Source organism: Scophthalmus maximus, chromosome 22 (assembly GCF_022379125.1).
Source record: "Scophthalmus maximus strain ysfricsl-2021 chromosome 22, ASM2237912v1, whole genome shotgun sequence".
Classification (NCBI taxonomy): domain Eukaryota; kingdom Metazoa; phylum Chordata; class Actinopteri; order Pleuronectiformes; family Scophthalmidae; genus Scophthalmus; species Scophthalmus maximus.
This window is the reverse complement of record NC_061536.1, coordinates 7305089-7317297: the sequence shown is the minus strand read 5'-3', so window position 1 is coordinate 7317297 and position 12209 is coordinate 7305089. Positions and strand designations below refer to the sequence as shown.

The window sequence follows — 12209 nt, the reverse complement described above, 5'->3', positions numbered from 1 at the left end:
GCTAACGGGGGAGTGGCTAATCTAATCTGGTTGTTGGGACAAATGTTAGATGAGATTAAACCATTAAATAATGATTTATTGTGGCCGTTTGGAAGTCAGCAAGATCCAGGGATTGGGCAATGCCTAAATAATGTAGCTAAACCATATGTATAACTTGTCACCTAAATAAAAATAAGGCCGGTGAATGAACAGATGACTCCTCATAACTTTTTTTACAAAGACCATGATTTCATTTTACAAAACACTTTATTGTACATAAAACCACAGAAGCCAGCACCCACAAGTGAAATCATTAAAATATAATGTCATTATTGAAAATAGAAGATTTGAAGAAATGAAATAGTTGCTCCTTGTCGCCTCTCTCAATATTTATATTTGACTAACTTTGCACTGTGTGAAGGTCAAAATTAGCCATTGACAATGGTTCACCATATTGTTATTCCCATTCCCCGGAAAATTGTTGGTTTAATCTGTTGCTATTTCTTGCCAGCTACTGCATAAAACAAATAAATAAATAGGTTTAATGTAACAGGCATGTAACCGAGCGTCATCTCAGTTTCAGAAGTCTGCGTCCAGTGTGAATTCACAGTCTGCTGTGCTTGACATAACTCCAAATCTCTGATACTCTGCTACTCTTTTCTCAAAGAAGTTGGTTTTCCCTTCGAGTGAAATGGCCTCCATGAAGTCGAAGGGATTCTCCGCTTGGTAAACCTAGAAAAAGAGAGGGCAAATGAAAGTGACTTCAATGTATTGCAAATGGTTAACCAAAATAGCATATATTGATTTTGTTAAAACATTTGAATCCTCAATAAAAAATAATCTGGAAATTTATGGAATAATAACCATTGCATAAATAAATAAAACGAGAAATGACCATTTGGCTTCCATTTGCTGAACATTTTGTAAGAACTACCTTAGCCAATCCGAGGTCAAGGAGAAGCCGATCAGCCACAAACTCGATGTACTGTTTCATCAGACAGCAGTTGATTCCAATGAGATCCACTGGCAAGGCCTCGGTCAAAAACTCCTGCAACACAAAACAGGATATGATCATTTATTTACAGACGCTGTATTTTATGTCCCATTGAGGTTGTGGGCTTTTAAAATCAGACAGTACAATCAAAAGAGAATATACTGTCAAACGTACTGCAATACCTGTCAATAGAGACAGAGTAAACAGCAAAAACAAGCATAGATATACTGTATGCTACATTCATGAACGTAATTCTTTCAAAACTATAGCCAACCTGCTCAATGCTAACAGCTTTGGTGATGATGTCCTTTACTCTGTCCTTTGATGGCTTTTTCACCAGGTATCTGTACAGCAGGCAGGCAAAGTTACAGTGCAGGCCCTAGGAGACACATCAACATGTCAGGATGGATGATGTTAAAACAAACAAGGCAAGTCAAGTTAAGAGAAACGTTGTTATCAATTCTGCAATATGTGCCAGACATACAGAAGAATTGAAATTGTGTTAATCTCTGACCCATGGTGCAATAAGTAAAAAAAAAGATAAGTTAGATAAACAAGTAATGTAAAACAATCGGTAAAAAACAACTCATTTTGAAAATATGCAATATAAAGGATTACAGTGCAATATACAGGAAACTAAATAAATTGAAATGCACAATATAAGGACATGAAGTGCTAATATGATAACTTTAAAAGCCACTGACCCACTTTTAACTTCTCATAAGCAAACTATGACCCAATTTACTACACAAAGTCACAGAAGGAAACCATAGCTACTCAGGAAATTTTTAAACATCAGCTTAAAAGCTGAACAAGCCAGCAGTCATATAAAAGGAGTTATGAATCAGTAATTCAGTTAACCACAGCAGAGCCAAGCCTAAAATACAGGGTTGTCTGAGAAAGTCAACAAAATTTCCAGTTCCCTTACAGCAATATGCAAATGATATTTCAATGTCTTCAATTTTATGTGCTCAAAGATGTCATATTTGAGTATATAAATAATTACCTAAACTTCACGTCTGCACTGAGCAATTTGTATTGCATTGTACCCTGAGGCCAAACATGCATTAGAACATTGTTATCGATTTCGCACATGCCCTCAAAGTTAAGTCAGGAGATTAGACTACATGTCTTTTAGTTTTTGAATTCCCCTCACCTCATCCCTGCTAATCAGCTCATTGGAAAAGGTGAGCCCCGGCATTAGGCCTCTCTTCTTGAGCCAAAAAATGGCAGCGAATGAACCAGAGAAGAAGATTCCCTCCACGGCAGCAAAAGCCACAATTCGCTCACCTGTGAGCAAAAAAATCTGTGTCAAAACAACTATTATCCCCAATAAATAGGAGTCACTTGGCCAGGGTTGCTCATCATATTCCCTCTATGATGCACCTTACCAAATGTGGATTTGCTGTCATTTATCCAATGTAGGGCCCAGTCTGCTTTTCGTTTCACAGTAGGCATGGTCTGAATGGCGTTGAACAAATACTCCCTAAGACACATAATTGATGGAAAACATTTAATATTACTAGTTCAAATTATACATTGCAAACAATTCATGTTTTAATGTTAAACTGAGTGATTCAATACAGAATCAAATTAATGTAAAAGATACATGTTATAGAACAATTAAATATTAAAATTCATATACTTTTTATTGGCAATGTAAATAGCATTTTGATGTATGAAATTCTTATCTGTGGGTACATCAAACCTGCTGCAGCTGGAAATGCAACTGAAATCCCCACAGTGTTGTAGACTTATCCTGTTTTTAACAGGTGCAGGTCTTACAGTTTGTTTTGAATCTTCAAAAGATTACATTAGAGAGAATTTTTCTGTTTATGGTTATGCACGTGCTCCGCATTGACCAAGGCTGAGACAAATAATCTTTGCCATCTAACCTTCAGAATGTAGAAATTATTAATTCTGACTCAATGGAGTGGAACTATGTTCCCATATCTGATCTTATATTGCTGTTGTTATCAAACAACGTCTTATGCAATAGCACAAAAATTCATTTCTTCATACACCACAGAAAAATGCAATAAAACCAAATGAATGAAAACATTTTATTGAAAAAATATTAAACATTTGTTCTTGGAACCTGCTTGAATCTAAAAGTTAACAGACCAACAAGAAAGAACTAGACCAATGAACCACTGACCTCTCCTTCAGGTCCCTAATGTAAGTGTTGATGAGTGTGCTGTACATCTCTGAGTGAACAGTCTCTATGAGGATCTGGAAGCTGTAGAAGGAGCGTGCTTCAGGGACCTGCACCTCCTGACTGAACCTCTGCACCTGTTAGATACAGAAATGCAGAATGTTAAAAATGTTTACCCCGTCATGTCATTTGAGTGCAAATTTATCAGTTCAGTACAAAATTTAAACTAAATCTGATGATGTGTGATGCTAAGAATTATGACATAAACAGTTGATTTACACCAAGTGAACCAAGTTTCAGTCAAACACATGTATGAAGATAAGTTAAAAGCGGGACATTTTGGCAGTGGATAGATAGATTTACAAATGAGAATGGGAGATAACCATCCTGGGTTCATTAGGTTCTATCTTAATTTGGCTGCAAATACATTTAACTGTTACAAAACATGTTACAGCTGAGCGACATCCCTCAGGCCCCTCTCTCTCACCAGGTTCTCATTGACGATACCGTCACTGGCAGCGAAGAAGGCAAGGATGTGGGAGATGAAGTGTTTCTCTTCAGGTTTCAAATTGTCCCAGTGTGTCAGGTCTTTGGATAGATCAACCTGAGTGACACAACACAATTATTTTCATTTACGCATGTTCCCATAAAGGCAGTCAGAGAAATGTCCAAAATTGCGGTACGCACCTCCTCCACCGTCCAGAAAGAGGCCTGTGCCTGCTTGTACATCTTCCAGATGTCGGGGTACTGGATGGGGAAGATGACAAACCGCCTGGGGTTCTCTTGGAGCAAAGGTTCCTCCTCTGTCTCTGAACCACTCTGACATTCTGGGTTTTTATCTTTGAAGACATTCTACAAAGAGTCCAGTAAGAAAATAGTTTGCAAACAAGCAGACACATTTAATTAGTTTTTGGTCCCGACTTGTTTTTTTTAAAAGTTTAAATTAGGATTTAGTACTATAGACTCTTGTAGATGACCCGTTTTACAGACTATCCCTTTAATTACGAAAGTAACACTGCGCATGCGCATTGTAAACTCGTATCGTCGCAACAAAGGGCAAACAACATAACATGGTGGGATATTTTCTATAACGTCTTCTCATGGCAACTAACTATGGTGTCACCTTCCACCAACACTAATGAACATTTCGGCTCCGTGTCAGCGAATGTTAAGTTGCATCCGACGTCGCCATCAACGCACCAGTTGAACAGAGGAGGCTAGTTTGACAATGACATTAGCGAGGCTTTGACTTCCTTAAAATGCCAGAGGTAGGTCCGTAGTTTCTTGGATCGTGTCAACACATTAGAAAATGAGTTAAAACATTGGCTCGTAGCTCCTAGTTGACGTCCCCCATCTTGAATTACACACGGTTTCTAGCATGTATTGGAGCACGTTACCGTTTGTTTCAGATCATCAGACTGTTGACTTCTATTCATTGGATCCACTTCCGGAGACGGTTTCACCGTCGGCGTCATTTCGACAACTGCGTTCGTTCCTTAGAGCATGATCCTCACATGGATGTCTCTTTGGTCGCACCGTTTTAAAGACACGCCCACAGAAGCAGCGCACTGCGCCTCCAAACGCTCACGTGAGATACTGCAACATAATATTACAAAATCTGCTTCGTCAAACAACTGACTAGGCTTCACACTGAATCCCCTTCCCAACACTTTGAGCATCAGGTCACCACACTGCAGTCTTTGTCCTTGTGTAAATGGGCGATAGAAGAAAATATATAGGATTGTCAGAGAACACAACTACACAACAGTTCAAACTACTAAATGCTTTTATTGGACAGGAATGTAATTTGACATCTCTCCGATATGACCAGCGTGTTTAAAGATGTATTGCAAACATGGAGGAACGTCACATATCATTCCTTGGGTTTTCGATGATGACAGCACGACCCCCTCCTCCAGCATGATGTTAGGGTCAGATGTCAAAGTGCGTGAGCCGACACTCTGCTACACTGGTATGTTGTGTAGCCCCAACCGGAACACATCATTTGTGCAAGCCCACGCATTGTTCTGGTTCTTCAACATAAACACTTGATGGAAGGCCATTGGTGGATGTTCATCAGCCTGTTGCAGAAAACGTGAGCACAATGATGAGGAAACAAGCTGTACTGTTAATTGAGGCAGAAATGTATTTTACATGCAGTTAATTTCTACATAACATACAATATTAAAAAGACAATCAGACTGTTAAGGAGCTCAAAGAAGTCAGATGTATAATATTAATAATTATAATATCTTGCTCTATATCTAAATCGATACTACTAAAATGTTTGAGGCAGTTAGCTGTGACAATAAGATCATGGTTCCTTACTCACAATAACTGTTTTGATTGTATTTATACTACTTGCTATTATTAATATAATGTTATATTATAACTGGACAACCCTCATCACTCGCAGACTCTCCGTAACCACAACCGCAAAGTCTGCAATTCTGCAAGTGCAGTGAAGTACGGACATTAGGATTCGGGCTAAGACCAATCCAGGTCAGCCTGCATTAAAGCACAAATAAAATATTTGTCCATGTATAAGGGGCTTTAACTCAAATGTTTCAGCTTACCTGTAACTGTCCAAACACCATAATGAGGATACAACTATCTATCGTCGGTTGGCAGTCTTGTTCTGTGATAATGTGCTTAATACACTTGAAAGGCAAGCCCTGTGGATTGAAAACAATACAATTATAGGATCGTAGAGAAAGATCTAGCAACCATAACTATTTGCTGTGAATGAATGCTGTTCAATGCAGAAAAGTGAGAAATGCATATGAAAACACCAATAAGTAGCTTGGACGCAAAGCCGATATTTTCAGTTTCTTTTTGGATTGTGATCAATGTCTACCAGGTAAGAATAAAACTCTTACTGCAAGTTTTTCTGCAATGGCTTCCCTCCCGTGGAAAGGTGTTCCTTCCCACGACAAACACGCATTAGTGGCCTAAGAAAAGAAAAAAAAGGTAGTTTACATCAGATACACGCACACTGGTTTGCAGCAAATGTTGGTGATGTTGTAGCTGTAAGTGTAACACAACAGACAATAATAGAACGCACAATGAACAAACGTACATAAAGTTCACCCAGACTCAACCTGTTGCCCGAGTCAAACTGGGTGTAATATACTTGAACAAAGCCCTCTCCAATCCTCTGCCATATTTCTTTCTCGCAAGCCATGTGTGAAGCTTCGGACCTGAAAGAAGAAGAGTCTTGTTAGGAGTTGGCATCGATGAACACTAACGCAATACTTTTTTGACCATTCCTTTGTCACTCTTGAAATTTACTGGACGTTTTTGCCACATAATCAGCAAGTAAAAAGATTTGGTTAGGGATGTCAATCATTCCATTTGTAACACAGTTATAATAACCAACAACATACACAAGCTCAGACTGGAGTCTTGGCTCATTCTGATGGAATCAATAAAAGAAATACAGTATAAAGGATAGTGTCGATGAGGCTGATAAAACATTTCCTTAATCAAAAACTACACAAAACCACATTCTTATACTACAGTGTAAGTTGCTTAATGAGTAGTTGGGAATGGATTAAATGACAACTCAGTATAAATGTGTATTTATGGGCAAATTTCCCCCCAATAATTAGGGGGTAATTGTTTTCAATTAAATAGTTATCAAAACAACATTTACGGAACATTACACAGTTGACAGGTTTACGATTCATAATTAAAACAGAGAAGACCAACCTCAACTTGAAGAAAAATATACATTTCACTCATATTTTTAAAGATGTAGCCATTTAATTAATTAACACTTGGGAAAATGTATGACCGCATACGTAATGTTTGATTTGGAGCTACAATGATTTGTCAGTTGTCAATAACAATCGACCAAAAGATTAAAAACAACTACTCAGAAGCAATAATTCGGTGCTCGTCTTTGACATTTCTGATTGTAAACTGATTTGCAATTTGTGAAATTTACAAGCAATCTTTAAACGTCATCTCTGACTTTGGGAGATTATAGTGGGCACATTTGACTGTTGACAAACCAGTGAAATAGCTGACTTGTGAGTAATGAACACAATCGTATCCCTTTCATTCCTGCTACTGGAGGCTAAGATTTGAATTCTGAAAAATATCGTTAGTCGTGCGTTAGCAACGTTGTCTTCTGTAATTCACCAAAAAAGGGTTAGGGTGCTTAAATGTAAACGGGAGCTCGGTTGACATTGGAAACAATGATCCAAGTTAGTACCGAGCTGTGCTGCGGCTTGTCAGGAGGTTTTACAGCCGCGCACAACACCGCCATGATTTAACCATTAACGGCACGTACGGCTAGCTAGCGTTGCCGTTAGCTTTCCCCCGGTAGTAGATCGATCTTCGTCTAACTCGCCTCAACGAAGACTTGCTACTATAACCGGGAAGGCTCTGCTCTTCAGAATGATTTGGCTAGAAAAACAATACTTTATTGTGTTTGCTTACTTTAGCAGTTAAGGGTTTGCTTACTTTTGCAGCCAGCGTGGAGACAGACGAGGCGGATCCAGTCAAACCGAGGGCGATGAAGTTCCCGCTTCCTCTAAATTATGACGAATATGACGTCACCTGCATGCTGACCAATGAAGGCCCACAATCTACGATTTTAGTAGTTGCCCCGAGTAAAGCCTGTCAGGAAATATTCCCCAACTGACTGTTTGTATTTTAAAAAATCTCTCACACGACTTCCAACATTTTTTGGATGATAATGTGAAACTAAAAACCATTATGACCAAGACAGAGGTAATGTTTATAAAGTGAACACACAACCAATAACTTTCACAAATAAATCTTTAATGATTATTTTAGAAATGTGAACCAAAGGCAACACTAAAATGAAACATCTCCATTTCTAACTATTTTTGGCAAATCATGAATCAAATAATGAATCTTAGTTGTGACCATTATTGATTTGTTAGAAGGGTAAGGGCCACATCACAACCCTCTAAGGTATGTTTTTTCTCTCCCAAGGATGATATATCTGACTCTCCTCCAGTCATTGTTAAAAAACTCACTCACTCACAGCTTCATCACTGGCCCAAACTTAGATTCTTCAGATAGTCAGAATTGTGAAACTGACACAACTCATCAATAGTGTGCTTTTTTTCTCTTCTTTTTTCTAAAGGTGCCGTCAAAGATGTAGCCCTATATTAATGGGGCAACTGCTTTCAACGGCCAGCAACATGAGACTAGAAATAAAGTGAATATTTTTTAAATGGAAGACGTTAAATGCTTAAACTGGTTGACAACAGTATTTCTTGGGGAGAGTGATTCGATTCTAGAAATACAGATCAATTCATAACAGCGTGCAGGCATTTACAAATACTAGTAACAGGAATGTAATTTATAAAAAAGCTGGGTTAATCCTTTGTGTAATACATCCTAAGAGCTTTACATCTTCTCCAATTGCACCTTCTTTACAGCGGGATGACTTTGTCCTCCTGACTTGACACATTGAACAACTGACATTGTTTTCTTCACAATTAGTGAAAACAAGACTGGACAGAGATGAGACCCATGTAGGCACTTTTAAAACCGTTTTGCTACAGTTCAGTGCTTGATGCTGCCAAGAAAATGACACTCAAAATCACAGTGTCTTCGCGCACATGACTTCCAGTGACTTGTTCAGAAAGGCTACTATTGCTTTGATGAGCCCGCTGCACCAACAGATCCACTTGCAGTGGATGGCAGTAAAAGTTGTCTCTACAGTTTCACCCAAACAGGCCTCTGAGGTTAGAACCAAGTTATGTGTTGAATGCTGTAGCGTGTCACTGTTCTGGCTGCGATGTGAAATAATCGTCTGTCCTGAACACGCTGGGGCTATCCTGACGCTGATGTGGTGCTGTTCTTCTTGGGCTGGCCGGTTTCTGTCGATGAACAGACACAAATGAATCTCAATTGTCTATGGAGTAGAATTTGGAACAACCACTGAGAACAATTTTAAATATGTTAACTAGGTAAGGGTCTTAGTTGTGTTCAACTTAGTGGGAGAAAAGTCACTGTTAATGAGTGTGTGTTTTTGTAAAACTATCAATTCACAAGCACATGAAGGAGCTCTTACATTTAAGAAGCCTGGGACACTCATTGTGCGGAGGATCTTCTTGAAAGTACCAGGTAGTGTTCCTAGTTCTTCCTCTGCCTGCGTGACTTGCTCCTCCATGGTGCCGACATTGGCTCCTACCATCTTCACAAAGGCCTGTAGGCACATAAGGATAACAAGACAAAAAATGATAAAAAACAACATTCTTGTCAAAATTATTTTGCACCAGGAAACAAATTCAAGCAAAAATAATATTACACAAATGTTAAACTAAAGGCTAAGTAAATATAATGCCATACAGCCACTAGTTTTGTCGTGCCAAGACAATCTATAAAGGGTTTAACTTTCATATAATATTTTCAATTGCAGGAACATAGAAAAGATCGAAAATTCTACAGTTGATTAAAAAGAAATAAACACAACCTTAAAAATACAACATTCCAAAAAAATAAAAATAACAAATGTAACCAAGAAGTCCCTTCACATGAGGAATGGAAATACAACCAACATAATCTCACCAGAACAATAATCATTATATTTGTCTTGGCTCGTTGGCTTCTCTCTCAGTTGGTTTCTCAGTGAGTGTGAAACATTATAACCATTTCAAAACAAGAACATGCAACACTCCTAGACCAGTGTTTATTTCCAAAACTGACAGAAGAAAAGAGGAAGTGCTCAGTGAATGAAAACTGACTCGTTCACAGCAGCTCAAACACTTTCTCCTCGTGTAGAGAATATACAGTGCATTGCATACTCAGGACAACTAAAACACAGCACACAAATCCTGTTTCTATCACATTATATCATGTTTCCTGAAACATTGATTTTACAATTCTTAGTAGTGCAGTTTGCAATCTGCTCCACAGGCTGCTATTCACTGGATAACATGATAACCCCTTTAATGATACAGGACAAAATGACCACTTACCTCTAACTTATCAACTCTTCTGTATATTTGTCTCATTTCATCAGACTTCTGTTGGATTTGAGGTAGATTTTCATTCACTATCTGGGAGGTATCGTTACGGATCTGGAGACAAAACACCAAAGGATGCCATTGAGAAAGTGTAATTCAATTAAAATAAAAGAATAGATACAGGAACTCATAATAATCCTAATGATAACACACAATCTTTCACTGTTCAATAGCCTGACCAAGCTTACCATATCCAGCATCCCGACAAACTCATCTACTCTCGTCAGCATTTCTTCCAAGCTCTTCTCCAGGCACAGGATCTGGGAAAAAGAAATCATTGAGACGTTGAATTAGATGAGCCAGCCAGGGACTTGTGTGACAGCGTCTGTCCACTTCAAATTCAGCCCCTTGCACCAGTTGAAGCTGGAACTCACTAAAGTGTCCTTAAATTGTTTCAGCAAGGACCACATGGCCAAAAACACAGGGGCCTTTGTCTTCCTACAGACTAGAGCCAGCCGGCTCACTCGGTTTCTCTATAAATTGCCTGGCATCATGCATATCCAGTTAACGTCAACTCTAATACTGATCTCATCCGGTTCAGCATTTAAAGTCTTGCAAAGCAACTTTGATGAAAGCTGCACATTTGATGCGGGGCTACATCTTTTAAGGCACCGTATTGATATTATTGTCACTTTTAAAACTATACATTTTAAAGGATTTTGGTAAAAATGTGGCTGCAGGCCCTTTCCAGAGGACAGATGGTCAAACAGCCAGTTGGAGTGGTCTCACTAAAGTGACATGCTGGAGGAGGATCTTCCACAATCTGGCAACCACAATCAATGACTTACAGCCAACCTACAGAGGCGTAGGAAGTGATTTATAACGAATTAAATAAATTAACCAATTACAACCTATAAACCCTTTTGGAAATGATCAGACACTGGAAGCAAACAGGGCTAACGCTAACGGAGCTAGTCAGTCCGCATAGTTCTCCACGAGACTTCGTGGCTTTGGGAGCGTCAACCGCACGAACCTCTTCCCCGGCGGTCGCCCTGATGTAGGAGGAGTAGCTGAGGGCGGTGTGTCCCAGCAGCTCGTCGTCCTGCTCCGGGTCGTGCTGGCCGGTCGTGCCGGGCTCCGCCGCTTCGTGCAGGCTCGGGCTTCGCGGGAGGACGTTGGCCGCCGCGCCGAAGCTGGCGCTCTGCGACACGGAGCCGCTGCTCAGGATGTCGCTCACCATGGACAAGCTGCTCGCGCTCTGGGAGACGATGCCGCTGTCTCTGCTTATCTCGGCGCTGGACTCCTCCAGCGGCGACAGCAGGCCCACCCGGTCAACCTGACGATGGTCCATGTCTCCTCGGTCTCCGTCTCTGCGGTGTACTCGGTCCACTGCCGTGTTTTGCCCTGTCAACTGACCGACTGCGTCACGTGCGTTCTGCGGCCGGACGGTGGCTCAGAAGAGTCAAAACTGTTTGCCGCACAACAAGGCGCAGGAAGCAACTTCGCCTTTATCGCAGAGGTGGACTAACATCGTGGATTGTTTGGTAGAATTATATTATAGTAATATAATATAGTAATAGTCTTCGAACAACTTACTTTTGAACCAGGAGAAGCACAGCATGACAGTGATGTGTCTGATAGCCGTGATTTGAAAATAATGTAGTTTTACTTTTTCAAAAATCAAAAAAAAAAAAAGGGTCAACGAGTCATCGTGACAAATCCATGATCAATCATGAAAACGTGCAAACCTAAATCGTGGCAATCTGCACATCTAATGACATGTTATTGCAATGTCGGCCAGCAGATGGCAGCCAGAATCACTGCATGGCAATGGACACGAGCGGTCTGCTATGTAATGCCGTTTTATTCAATATTAAATAAATGAATAAATACATAAATTAATAAATATGTCTATGAAATACATCCTGAAATAATTAGATTAGGCAATAAATATATAAATACATGTAAATGTAAATATATAAATGAGTCAATTAGTTAAATGAATGAAAACATAGGATTTACTTTTATTTATTTCAGGGTACTTTTATGTCATAAGTCCACGTTTATTTATTACCGGGGACTTTCATTTCCTAATGCCACATTTATTTATTTCCCTCTCTATTAATTT

At 39.5% G+C, this 12209-nt stretch overlaps 3 protein-coding genes across 4 annotated transcripts; all 3 read right to left on the bottom strand.

Moving 5' to 3' along the window:
* Nucleotides 1-227: 227 nt before the first annotated feature.
* rrm2b (ribonucleotide reductase M2 b) lies at nucleotides 228-4683 on the bottom strand. Its single transcript, XM_035620366.1, has 9 exons — nucleotides 4526-4683; nucleotides 3816-3980; nucleotides 3616-3732; nucleotides 3132-3265; nucleotides 2365-2459; nucleotides 2130-2263; nucleotides 1248-1352; nucleotides 914-1027; nucleotides 228-711 (listed from the first exon to the last, which is right to left on the bottom strand). The coding sequence occupies exons 1-9, from the start codon at nucleotides 4601-4603 to the stop codon at nucleotides 559-561; spliced, it is 1095 nt and encodes a 364-aa protein (XP_035476259.1). The 5' UTR covers nucleotides 4604-4683; the 3' UTR covers nucleotides 228-558.
* A 213-nt stretch (nucleotides 4684-4896) lies between these two features.
* Nucleotides 4897-7729, bottom strand: LOC118291882 (nuclear transport factor 2). Of its 2 annotated transcripts, none has more exons than XM_035620368.1 (5): nucleotides 7599-7729; nucleotides 6208-6328; nucleotides 6008-6079; nucleotides 5705-5803; nucleotides 4897-5209 (listed from the first exon to the last, which is right to left on the bottom strand). In XM_035620368.1, exons 2-5 carry the CDS (start codon nucleotides 6310-6312, stop codon nucleotides 5093-5095), a joined length of 393 nt encoding a protein of 130 aa, XP_035476261.1. In that variant the 5' UTR covers nucleotides 6313-6328; nucleotides 7599-7729; the 3' UTR covers nucleotides 4897-5092. The 2 variants fall into 2 exon arrangements, with proteins under 2 accessions (XP_035476261.1, XP_035476262.1); XM_035620369.1 differs by having other exon boundaries at nucleotides 7575-7683.
* Nucleotides 7730-7898: 169 nt separating this feature from the next.
* bloc1s4 (biogenesis of lysosomal organelles complex-1, subunit 4, cappuccino) lies at nucleotides 7899-11524 on the bottom strand. Its single transcript, XM_035620367.2, has 5 exons — nucleotides 11115-11524; nucleotides 10330-10401; nucleotides 10094-10195; nucleotides 9187-9321; nucleotides 7899-8992 (listed from the first exon to the last, which is right to left on the bottom strand). The coding sequence occupies exons 1-5, from the start codon at nucleotides 11430-11432 to the stop codon at nucleotides 8894-8896; spliced, it is 726 nt and encodes a 241-aa protein (XP_035476260.1). The 5' UTR covers nucleotides 11433-11524; the 3' UTR covers nucleotides 7899-8893.
* Between the last annotated feature and the right edge of the window lie 685 nt (nucleotides 11525-12209).